Here is a 13,555-nt window from a genome sequence, read left to right on the forward strand (position 1 = left end):
GTCGACAACACGATTCTATAATATATTCAATGATCATTGTATATACGGATAATTGTATCCATAAATAAATTATTACATTTTTAATTCCTGTTGACTATTTTTAAGGGAAATAATATGCAAAATACACATTTATACATTTTTCATGTACCTATATCACATTGAAAATTTAATAAGAATTTAATATAGTACAAACTAAATGTTCAAAATAATTTAATTTCAAAATATTTTGAAAAAATAGTTAAACTCCTTGAAAACTAAATACAATGAAATTAAATCCTAAAATCAAATCGAAATCAAATTGGACATATGTGTGCAATGTACACTTAATTCACCAATATAATATATGGATTAACAAAAATATAGACTTAGTAAAATGTAGAACAAATGGTTAATATATTATATATTATTAGTAAAATATTATATATTTTAGATACCTTGTCATCAAAATTTAAAATCTATATTATGCCAGCTAGAGGAGTTATGAGTAAAGACAACAAACCACTACATACTAGCGGATCAGTAATCACAAACAATTTAAAATGGATACCGATAACCTTATAACTTATTAGTTATAACTGAATGCATTTGTTTAAAATGATTGTGCGTTATATAATTCTTTTAGTATGTTTATTTTACCATACAAACAAAATTAAAAGTCCATGGTTTTGTGCCTTGCAAAAACATGAATGATAATGGTTAATTGAATAATATTGGTTAATAAATGGTTTTATAATTGTATGCCATCAAAAGTAAAATGTAAGTTTCATTACAACAAATATGAATTAGTTCACAACATTCCTTTCAAAAATGTTTCAAACACAATATTAACGATTTGATTATGAACTTACTATATGAATAATATGAAATATATAATTTTTTTTTTTAATTTAATAAAATTAATTGTTTGTAAAACTATGAAATTATTAAAAATATACCTATGATTATTTTATTTTATTTTTTTGAACAAAACCGAGTTAACAAAACTAAAAGCTTAAAAATTAAATTTTTAACTATAAGAGTTTAGCCATCTACAGTAAATGTAGAGATTTTTTTCAATGAAACCAGCTTTTCGAATTTTTAATCATGTTCAAAATATTTACAGTATAAGTATTGGTAATGTAAGTATATATGTTTTGGTAAAATACATATACCATTAAAACCTAGAATTTTCTGGGTACTGAGGTGGTGAATGTTCGAATTTCGGGTATTTACATATACAGATTAATTCGGCTTAACTCAAAATGATTATTGCAGTTCAGGCTTTTACAGGCGATAAATGGTAAATCATAGGAGAAACTAATTATTTTTAAAGTTCAAAATTTTAAAAATATGACAAAAAAATAAAGTGTTATGTTGGTATATCTTAAACTACAATAATACTACCTACTTTTAATTTGTCCAAACATTAAAGCAAGTCTATAATTTATAATATACCTATCATTAATATTATTTATAAAAGTATTTAATTTTTTTTTTAAACAGTTTTAACACAGATTAAGTCAAATATGTAGAACAGTTTTCAAATACGAATACACATTCATTACATTTAATTCTTCTTCTTTTTGGGGTATTAGCAGTCACTAAGAGTAGTCATACAATCAACCCTCCGATTTTCCCTGTCAGTTCTTGCTCACAGTTGATTAGGACGTTAGAGAAATTCTATAAAAAATGTACAAATACTAATTGTGTATATACTATATGTATATGTGTGTGTATATGTTCAATGTTCATGTGTGCAGGATGTTAATATTTTTTTGTTCAAGATCATATTATTATTGTTGTTGTTTTGTGTTTTTTAAATAGTAAATTTGTATTCTAAGTTGTATATGTTTCTATTATTTTCAATGATATAGACGTATAGAGAATATTCTTATGCACAAGGAGCCTACAAATATCATATGATGTTTTTAAACTTCCCATTTGAAAAAATGCAAATATATTAATCCGCGGCCTAGACTCATATCAGGTATGCATTATGCACCATAAAAACGTCCTCGGTAAATGCGTGTCGGACCATATTTCACGTACACGTTCTAATATTCAGAAATTACTCCACGACAAATAATTTATTTAAGCTTGCCAATATAATCATTACGAAAATGTATTGATAAAACTTTGTGATTAACAAATGAAAAATATCATTAATCTGATTATATTTTTATTCTTTAATAATATCTCTAAGTTATTGTTTCTTATTTATTCACTTTATAATGTAATAATGTAAATTAAACAAATACATTTATGATAATATAATGCATACATATTGGCCAAGTATATACATAAAAGGGTCAATTTCTATTTGTACATTTGGCTCGAAAACAAAATTTACTTAATGATCTATTTCATTGCAAAATTCAAACTATGAAGATGCATCATGGTCATTTGAGACATGAATATAATATAATTCTAATCACGGCGCCAGAATTGAATATGATCATGCTCATCGATATGAATTATATTTGTCTACACGTACGAGATGTCCTTAAAAATGGTGGGGCACAAGGGGCTTTTAAACAATATATAAACGGGAGTCGACCAAGATCGAATCATATCACAATCAATCACTCTAAACAGTACTACTACTACCAGTAGAAGAAGTATTCGATTCACAGACTCAACAACCTCTTCAACATGAAGGTAAGTGAAACAAATATTTAGCCAGTAAACGAATACATCGATTATTTTATGTTCAAACAACAGTCCGCTCCAACTAACAGGAAAAAAATAATACTAAAAAATGTTTCAGGTATTCATCATTCTGCCCTTAGTAGTCGCAATGGTTTCAGCCGGAGTTGTTTTAACTGGCGCACCCGTGGCCTACGTTGCGTCTTCGTTCACATCGCACGGACCAGTCCCTTGGGCTTATCTGCAACCATACTACCAATCAGCACCATTGGTGGCATACACAGCACCAGAGGCCAAAGTTGTCGCCACTGCGCCGGCCAAAATCGTTACACCAGCCAGAACCGTTCCCGTCGCCGTGGCCCCAGCTAAACTTGTCGCACCGGCTGTACCCGTTGCCAAAGTCGTACAAGTCGTACCCGCTCAATTTCAACCCGATCCATCCTATACTTTCGCATACCAGGTACAGGATCAAATAACCGGCGACTCCAAGAGCCAAGAAGAAACCCGTCAAGGAGATGTCGTCAAGGGCCGATACAGTTTGATCGAACCCGATGGCACCAGGAGAACCGTAGACTACACCGCTGACCCGACAAATGGATTCAACGCGTACGTACAGAAATCAGACGTGCAACAAGCCGTGTTCGTACCATCGGTATCAACAGACGATGTAGAAACTATCAAAGTAGACACCATTGAAGTTGAACCAGTCAGGTATGCGCCCTCGGGCTCAAAACCATTGAAGAATACGCTAGCTGTGCCCGAAACCAAAACCAAAACAGGTTATTGATAAACGTAACGTTTAATACAATTAATGTATACTTTGCTAAAAAAAAATCCAATTTAATTTATAATATAGAGTGTAGACGGTTATGTTATATTATTATTCATTATATATATATATTTATTTAAATAACAAACTGTAAAACGAAACAAAAACCCAAATAAAGTTAATTTATATATTTATAAATACCTGTTATTTTTATTATCGTTAAAATCAAAGCCTTTTAATAGCTTTATCAAATGTTTCATTTAAAAAAAATGAAATATGAATAACTAAATTTGTCCACTCGTTAAATCACGGGTAAATAGTAATTAATACAGTTACAAATTCTACATTATAGTCAATAGGTACGCTATAAAATTGAATCACTCATCAGTCATCACGTATCACGTAATTTAGTTTTATCGGATACTAATAAGTGTAATATAAATACAATTGGTTTTCAGCCCAACCCTAAAAACACGCATTCACCAAAATATGTTATTGTGTTAGGTAGTAAAACTGTAAAATTACTCACATGGTACATGCCTACATAGTATCAGTCAACTCATGTGTCCAATTAAATCTCCACACAAAACTATTTACAATATTTTATTGGTAACAAAAAGCTTATTAAAGGTATAATATATAATTATTAAACAAATTATTAACACGATTTGTTCTACTTTTAAATGATTATAAAGCAAATCCAACTAGACTAATTAATACTTAAATATGTTTTAAAAACTAGATTTTCGATCGATACACATTATATTATAAAAGCGGAAGTATTCGAATAATTACTAACAGCGTACTTACATTTCGCAGTAGTTAAGAAATTCGTTTATTAAAAATTATTAACCCTTAGAAGCGTTTTAGCATTGATAAAATTAAACTGTATATATTATACACGAGACTTCGAGAGTAATATGTATAACAAATATATAAGTAGTCACCGTATTATAAAACTAATGGCATTTACAAAATATCACACTGAGTTTATTATATCAGCAAGTACCTACATCACTTTTATCACTTGAATATTAATTTCCAAACAACAAAATAGATTCTAAAAAAAACTGTTATTTATAAACTATATTAATTATATCGTACAATAGCTTCAACATATGGTTTTCATCAGATGAATTTAGAATTGAAAAACATTATCTGATTATTAGGTAAGCCATTTATTATTTATTATTTTAGGTACTTAGTAACTATTTATTCTTGTTTGCAAGACTAAATAACTAAGTTGTCAATGCTTAGTTAAAATATAATCAAATTTCGACGTGGTTAGTAACAACTATGTAGGTAACTTTCAGAAACGTTGACATTGTTTTTTAAATATATAGTGCACGCAATAACATAATGATATACCTACGTCCTACATACATAATTTTTTTAATGTTGTTATTAAAATATACCAACTAAATATAACGGACATAAACAATGTCGAAGAAATATATTTAAATTTCCTATTCAAGTAAAAAAAAAAATAATATAGAAAAAGATACTAACCTTGACTTCCAGGGTCCTCTTTCTCCGCACAGGTATCCTTTAATCTGTCTCCATTTAGCACGAACCAGTAATCGTTGAGCTTTTTTCTGATTTTCCATTAAATATATTCTTGATTCTTCTTCTTCTTTTTTAATCTTAAAAGGCTCTAATATCAACGCCTAAACAGTAACATAATGATTAAAAATAATTCCACTGTTTCCCACAAGATTGAATGAAAGCGCGTTTAATGACCGTGACAAAATAAATGCACATCGCTTAATTTATAAGCTAAGCTATACATTTATTAATAACTTAACTGAAAATATTCATACGCTGAATATGTTGCTAATTAGATTAATACTCAAAAATAGAAAGTCAGCAACGATAATAATTTTATAGTAGGTATGTAATAGGTACCTACTTCCTAAATTTAAGCAAAAACCACGAGTCACTAAATCTATTCTCGTGTAGAGATCTCGAGTATACTACGTCTTTATAGGATGTTATGTAATCAAATTATAATGGTCTCTAAATAATGAATCAAGCCCACTTGTATTATAATTGAATTTTTAAAATAAGGTGTATACCTACCTACTGCGCATATTAAATGAAGTAGAATTTTATTACCTGAAACGATTTTCGACTTTCAGCTACAAGTTTACTTCTTGTATCCAATGCGTTCTTGTATGATTCATAGCACTCAGCCCAAAACGTATTCATAGACTCGGTGATCTCGGCATTCATAGACCGTCGATAGTCGTTGCAAAGGTCTGATACCTGCGCAAAAATAAAATACCGATTCGTCATAAACACCACATCAATCATCATCCGGCGACTGCCGTACTTTCCATTTTACAGGTGTGACAAGACAACGTTCTATGAATATTACCCATTGTGATTAGAATTTAAATCACATCTTCCGGGGGTCAAAGGTAAACATGCAATTATTTAATGTGTCAGCGTTATGACGAACAGCGAATGTCTCTATGCACCATTATAGAATGAGGGTGTCAGTGAATGGAACAAGACAATGCTAATTCGGGACTGGTGAAACTATAAAGTATACCTATATGTATTCTCAAACATATTATGTTCTTCAAGAACGGGTCAACCTAGTTCAATTAATTGTTTTTAATTGGACGTCGTACACTATTTGATGACAATTAGTCACTAATTAGAATTATATGTAGATATCACGAGTCGCGTTATTTAAGAAGAAAAATGAAAATATTAAAAAAAAAATGAAAACCAATGGTGGGAATGTGGGATTTAGTATTTCTTTTAGGCATAGGCCTACTAAGTTTCTGCATGACTCCGACCCAAGTTAAACATAGCACGTAACTTTCTATTCATTTATGTCTACTTGCTACACCCGAATAAAAATCGGACTTGGGTCGTGCCGTCCAAAAAACAATGATTTCACTTTCCGAAACCTCTCATGACCCCTTCATCGATAATGGTGGCCAGACACCGTGAGAAACACTTCGTTATATTATTGTAATGATTATTTGCCGCCGCCGCCACCACTGCTAATGGTGTATTTTTCCAGTGAAAGGAATCACCAACACACATTTCAATATCATATTATTATACATTATTATACTTTATTATTACGTGAATCTGCTACCCGCTATAACTGCCCCCCTACTGTACAGTACTAATCCCAACGACTGTCGGTTGTCTAGAAAAATACCATACTTTGCATAATATTTCGACCGCGCCAAATATAATTATGTTTGACGTCGAGATATTATTTTTTTTTGTCTATAGAAAATTTGTCCAAGGATGACTTTGCCGGTTTGCCGTGTTACACATATACATAATAATGTTTGTACGGAGGTATATCATACCGTACACATTGGAACACTTTCGCTAGAATTACATATTACATCGGAACAATGGGATTGAAATAAACGAAACGAATATCATTCTTAAAGAAGAATATTATTCGTATGGAAAAACGATTGGACAATGGTATTTGGAACAATATTCTTATTGAAAAAATGTACGAAAATATTACATTCATATAGAACACAGAAGAGAGCGTTGTAATATCAACAAAATATGTTTAATATTATATGTGTAAAAAAATCTTTATTAAACTATATAGGTAGTTACTTTTATAGAGTTATTATTTTAAAACTATTTGAGGAGCAAACCTCTTCCGGAAGTGTATATTTTTATTTTTTATAACTTTAATGCAAACATTTTACAGCAAAAATATTGACTAAAGTTACACGCTTAGAGTATTGATCAGAAACATAATTTGGGAAATCTTCATACAGATTTATACTTTTTTCTTAAACACATAATTTTGAAACGGTGTATTAAACATAAAGTTCTTCAATTTAATTAATACTTGATGAACGACTTTAAAATTATATTGTAACAAACTCAAAATAACATGTACAAACAAAAATATAATAACTAAATATTCGATTGTGATTGTGAAGAAATAAAAGAACTATCAAGTATAAAATACCTAGGATAAAACAATGACAATAATTTAAATTGGAAATACCATATTGAGCATTTAACTAAACTAGTAAAGACATTTTTTAATAATTTTAAAACACTCAGACTATTCTTAGATACTAAAGTTTTAAGAATAGTTTACTATTCATTAGTAAATTCAGTTATTTCTTATGATATAAGTATATGGGGTGGTACCTTCAAAACTAATCTTAATTTATTAAACACCGATGTAAACTCCATAATTAAATATATCTAACTCCAACTAACGTGATATACACTATATTTAATGTTAATAATATCGAAAAACTGCATAGAAATCATTTACTTTTATTACTATACAAATATAAGCATCTTATTAGAAAACCAGCACATAATATTGGTACCAGATTAAAAGAAAAGACTAATGTAAATACTCCTATATGTAAGAAACTTTTTGGTATGATGTCACCTTTAAATACTGGTATAAATTTACTCCGTAGTAAAAATATTAATATTGACTCGTTCCAAACTTTTATTAAATTTAAAATGTACATTAAAAATTTAGATTAACTAGTTCAAAATGTTAATATTGTCGATATAAAGAAAGTTTTAATCGTGTGGTTTTTTTCGTATTTAGATATTTTTAGCATCCTATCAATAAATCTATTCAGTATTGTAAGATATATATTCTATAAAACAAATCCAGTTTATACTTTATTAAAAAAGTTTTAAATTTATATTTTAAAAATATTGACATGATACTTATATGATTTATAGTATTTGAAATAAGTTTTAACTTAGTGACAATGTACACGGACGAGGAGACCCCTAATAAGTTTTGCTCCGGGCCCCCGTTTCAATTAACCAAACCCTGGAAAAATATAATCTTCTATATTTTCCAAAATACACATTTTAAAAAGGTGATCAAATAGGGATCTTGAGATTCAAAGTGGAAATTAAAACTTTTTTTTATGTATATAAAATATAAAAAATTGCTATTGGTTATTCGGGCCGATCAAGCATGCATCAAATTGTCGCACGTATGGCCTCACAAATTGTTTTTTGAGATGTCAAAAAAGTTTAGAGAGTAAGTATTTTAAACCACGTTAAAAATATACCAAGTGCTAAATCCAATCAGCGACTATTGCGGTTGTCCATCTAGGTAGAATAATTTCACAAATATAGGTACACTGACGCCGATTTTTCCGGGACTGAGGTACACTGCCGTACACTATAACTGAGAAACACTTAAACCGAGTGTACTATTTAGCGTATATAATATTATAGAATTTGTCAAAAAAAAAAACTGCACACGGGCGAAGCCGGGTTATACATATGCAATATTCATATGCATATGTATAATATCTGCAGATAGTTTAATATAAAGTCCTATTTTATTTTGTAATATTTATGGATTAAAACAAAAATAAATTAAAATGTTGAAGTCTATAATAAATCTAATATACAAAAATTACGATACCCATATGTATAATTATTGTTATTAAAGGAAGATTTGAGTTTAATTTATCCACGCAGAACTTTGTTTAATTTATTATTTATAGTACCATGTTATGTTAACCGTTTATTCGCTGTTAAATATTTAGTTGCAATTCTACATATCACATAACTTATAAAAAATAAATTGAAAAAATCAAATATTTTCAACACAACTATAAATGTCCATTACCAATAGATCCGTCTAGTTGATATATATTTAGTATAGTAAACCTAATTTATTCGATGTAATTTTATCAGTGTAGGTACATATTATTATCACAAGAAAATATATAATAATTATGTTACAAAATATTAAAACAGTCTTAAAGTTATCAAATACAAGCGTAGATTAACGTATTATTGTAGAAATATTTAATAATACCGTTAATAATTTGAATTGCGCGGTACAAAGGGTTGCGCTATCATAATTAGTAGAGTGGAAATACTGATTAAAACATAAAAACCCGAAGGTTGGTTTAACACTAAACATTTTTTAATTCTGGTAAAAACAAATTTTAAAAACCTCAGGTTACATTTCTAAAGTTATTGACAAATAACTTTTAAGTATAGAAAAAAGTTCCAAATGTCAAATGTTTATTCATAGCTAAAACAATATCATGCTTGGAAAGGTGGTGCTATTACAAATATTTAATACAAATTTCAAATATTTACAGTTATTTATTTTTGCATTACAACAAAAAAAAGGTGAATAAGTGGGTGTCACTCTGCTGTACAGTAGGTTACAAGTGGATCACTGTAATGGATGGTGTTAAATTTGAATTCAATGATATAATATCATTGTATAAGAAAAACGATTCTGAGCGAAAACGGTCAGTCAGCCTATGATATTACCAAGTATATTTGATGATATTATTGTGAATAAAGTAATTTATATATAACCTATTTATGTGAAGCCTAAGAGCCTTGTTTTAAATTTTCAATTCTTAGCCATAAAAGTTAAACATTTTATACATTTTTAACTACAAAATAATTAATAAATTATAAATTTGATAAATGTTGTCAAAATTTGAACTTTAAATGCTTATAAAAAAAAAATTGTGCCGATGTATTTTTAATATTTTTCAACTGTTATTAGAACGATAAAACAGGAGCCTTATATTCAATTTTCACGCTTTTTTACCCGACAAAAAATTTTTTATTGATATTTATAGAAAAAAAAACTAAAAAAATTGAAAACTGACAATGTCCGTAAACAGCTCAAAAAGTGTCAAAATATTTTCAAAATGTTATGATGTATAGAAAATGCTAATATAAACAGTCAGTGAAATTTTCAAGTATCTACAGTCATTCATTTTTTAATTACAATAAAATAAGAAAGTTGTTACATGAGAAATCAAGTGAATATCAAATGTTGTAAAAATATAAATTTCAGACGCTCATAAAAATTTAATTTAAGTTTCTTGTTGACATTTTTTTTTTGATAAAGGTAGACAAACTTATGAGTAATCTTATATTACATTTTCAAATCTTAGATTTAAAAAGAAAAATTTTAATGAATTCTCAACTCAAAATAATTTGCTATTTTTCGTGATTTTTCCGTATTTTGTCAAAATTTGAACTTTAAATGCTTATAAATAAAAACTGTGACTAAGGATTTTTAATTTTTTTCATCTGCCTTTGAAAAATTAACCTAGGAGCCTTCTATTAAATTTTCAAGCTTTTTTACTCAACAGATAAAATTTTATTGTTATTTATAGAAAAAAAAACTAAAAAAATTGAAAACTGACAATGTCCGTAAGCAGCTCAAAAAGAGTCAAAATATTTGAAAATTTTTATGGTGTCTAGAAAATACTAATATAAACATTCAGTCAAAATTTCATGTCCCTACGGTCATTTGTTTTAGAGTTACACCAAAAACCAAAATCGATTTTCTCGAAAACAGATTTTGCGTAAAAATTCCCGTTTTCCTTAATTTTAGATTCTGAGCGAAGCGATGTTGATTCTACAATGATGTGTGTTTTTTTTTTTATTTTTTTTTTATTTTTTTTTTTATTTTTTTTTTTATTTTTGTGTCTGTCATCACCTTTTAGGACAGTAAAAGTGCTTGGATTTTCTTCAATAGTAACTTTTCTGATAGGAAAGTGAATCTAGTTGGTACTTTGGGGGGTCAAAAGTAAAAATGTCCCAGTAGTTTTCACAAGCGACGTGAAAAACAAAAGAAAAATTAAAGAAAAACGGGAATTTTTACGCAAAATCTGTTTTCGAGAAAATCGATTTTGGTTTTTGGTGTAACTCTAAAACAAATGACCGTAGGGACATGAAATTTTGACTGAATGTTTATATTAGCATTTCCTATACACCATAAAATTTACAAAATATTTTGACTCTTTTTGAGCTGTTTACGGCCATTGTCAGTTTTCAATTTTTTTAGTTTTTTTTTCTATAAATATCAATAAAATTTTATCTGTTGAGTAAAAAAGCTTGAAAATTTAATAGAAGGCTCCTAGGTTATTGTTTCAAAGGCAGATGAAAAAAATTAAAAATCCTTAGTCACAGTTTTTATTTATAAGCATTTAAAGTTCAAATTTTGACAAAATACGGAAAAATCACGAAAAATAGCAAATTATTTTGAGTTGAGAATTCATTAAAATTTTTCTTTTTAAATGTAAGATTTGAAAATGTACTATAAGATTACTCATAAGTTTGTCTACCTTTATCAAAAAAAAAATGTCAACAAGAAACTTAAATTAAATTTTTATGAGCGTCTGAAATTTATATTTTTACAACATTTGATATTTACTCGATTTCTCATGTAACAATTTTCTTATTTTATTGTAATTAAAAAACGAATGACTGTAGATACTTGAAAATTTCACTGAATGTTTATATTAGCATTTTCTATACACCATAAAATGTTGAAAATATTTTGACTCTTTTTGAGCTGTTTACGGACATTGTCAGTTTTCAATATTTTTAGTTTTTTTTTCTATAAATATCAATAAATTTTTATTTATTGGGTAAAAAAGCGTGAAAATTGAATATAAGGCTCCTGATATATCGTTCTAATAGTAGTTAAAAAATATTAAAAATACATAGACACAATTTTTTTTTATAAGCATTTAAAGTTCAAATTTTGACAACATTTATCAAATTTATAATTTATTAATTATTTTGTAGTTAAAAATGTATAAATTTTTAACTTTTATGGCTAAGGATTGAAAATTTAAAACAAGGCTCCACGTAAATAGGTTATATATAAATTACTTTATTCACAATAATATCATCAAATATACTTGGTAAAATCATAGGCTGACTGACCGTTTTCGCTCAGAATCGTTTTTCTTATACAATGATATTATATCATTGAATTCAAATTTAACACCATCCATTACAGTGACCCACTTGTAACCTACCGTACAGCAGAGCGACATCCACTTATCCACCTTTTTCTTTTGTTTTTCACGTCGCTTTTGAAAACGACTAGGAAATTTTTACTTTTGACCCCCCAAAGTACCAACTAGATTCACTTTCCTATCAGAAAAGTTACTGTTGAAGAAAATCCAAGCACTTTTACTGTCTTAAAAGGTTATGACGGACACAAAAATAAAAAAAAATAAAAAAAAAAACACACATCATTGTAAAATCAATACATTCATCGCTTCGCTCAGAATCTAAAACAAAAACGATTTTGTCAACAACTAGTATTGAGCGCTTAAATATTCCGGTTTTTTTCAATTTTATTTTAGTTTTTCCCAATTATTTGAATATTGGGATTTTCTTCGCTATTTTAGATTCTGAGCGGAGTGAGGAATGTAATGGTTTTACAATCATGTTTATTTCTTTTTTATTCTGTAAACACTTTTTCTCCCTCTAAACTTCCTCAAAAGTATCAAGTATAGTATATTTTCTGAAAGGTTATGTTTTTGAGTTGGTACTTTAGAGCGGTCATTTTTCGATTTTCGAAACGCTACTCGAAATAAAAGCGGTTAAAGGAGAAAAAACGTACGATTTCACGATTTTATTATATTAAATAATTACGGACGACGTTTTCTACCAGAAATATTGCTTCAAATAAAAAATGACAAGATATATTTTTTGTTGTATTTTGGATTTTGTTCCTTACGGTTTAAAGTTCAGAAAATTTTATTTATTTTTGAGCTATTTATAGACATTTTAATTTTGGTAGTTTTTTGTTGTAATTCGGTTAAAAACATTCTAAAAACTTGAAATTTGGATTGTTTACTTATATTAGCTTTACCTAGACATGGTAAAATTTTCAAAACATTTGAGCGACTTATGAGCTTTTTCTTTTATTTTATATTTTTTTTCATTTATATGATATTTCCTAATTATAAATTATAATTATAATTATATAAATTACCTATTTATATAAATCGTTCTTAAGCTGTTCTTAAAACGCTTTGTTTATCACCATAGAAACGAATAAAATTAAATAAAAAAGATTCCCTCGTCCGCTCAGAATCGTTTTTTATCGAATGCAAATCATTTCAATCAAATCGAATACAGTAAAATTACACTATCCTGTCCGAGGCCCGAAGGGACGATGGACAAAAATCCACCACCGAAATGCGCTGACCTACTTTTGTTATTTTGAATCAGTTGGTACCTCGAACAAACTAGATCAAATTTACACTAGAAATCTCCCTCAAAGTTTATGATTGACACATTCTTTCTCTTGCTCGTACTTAAGGGTGGTGAGTAAAGACAAATACAAAACAATAAAAATAAAAACACACATAA

The 13,555-nt window shown here is 28.1% G+C and overlaps 2 protein-coding genes across 4 annotated transcripts in view; one reads left to right on the top strand and one right to left on the bottom strand.

Moving 5' to 3' along the window:
* The window catches only part of LOC132942416 (neurobeachin-like protein 1), a 136,798-nt gene that overhangs the window by 91,363 nt on the left and 31,880 nt on the right, over positions 1-13,555 (bottom strand). For all 3 annotated transcript variants that reach the window (XM_061010762.1, XM_061010761.1, XM_061010759.1), the window contains 2 exons: positions 5,510-5,659; positions 4,904-5,061 (listed from right to left, as the gene is read on the bottom strand). In XM_061010762.1, the coding sequence (XP_060866745.1) occupies positions 4,904-5,061; positions 5,510-5,659 (308 nt within the window). The remainder of the gene's footprint in view (positions 1-4,903; positions 5,062-5,509; positions 5,660-13,555) is intronic.
* LOC132942424 (cuticle protein 21-like) lies at positions 2,481-3,592 on the top strand. The gene is made up of 2 exons (XM_061010770.1): positions 2,481-2,637; positions 2,747-3,592. Exons 1-2 carry the CDS (start codon positions 2,632-2,634, stop codon positions 3,410-3,412), a joined length of 672 nt encoding a protein of 223 aa, XP_060866753.1. The 5' UTR covers positions 2,481-2,631; the 3' UTR covers positions 3,413-3,592.

This window comes from Metopolophium dirhodum, chromosome 4 (assembly GCF_019925205.1).
Source record: "Metopolophium dirhodum isolate CAU chromosome 4, ASM1992520v1, whole genome shotgun sequence".
NCBI lineage: Eukaryota > Metazoa > Arthropoda > Insecta > Hemiptera > Aphididae > Metopolophium > Metopolophium dirhodum.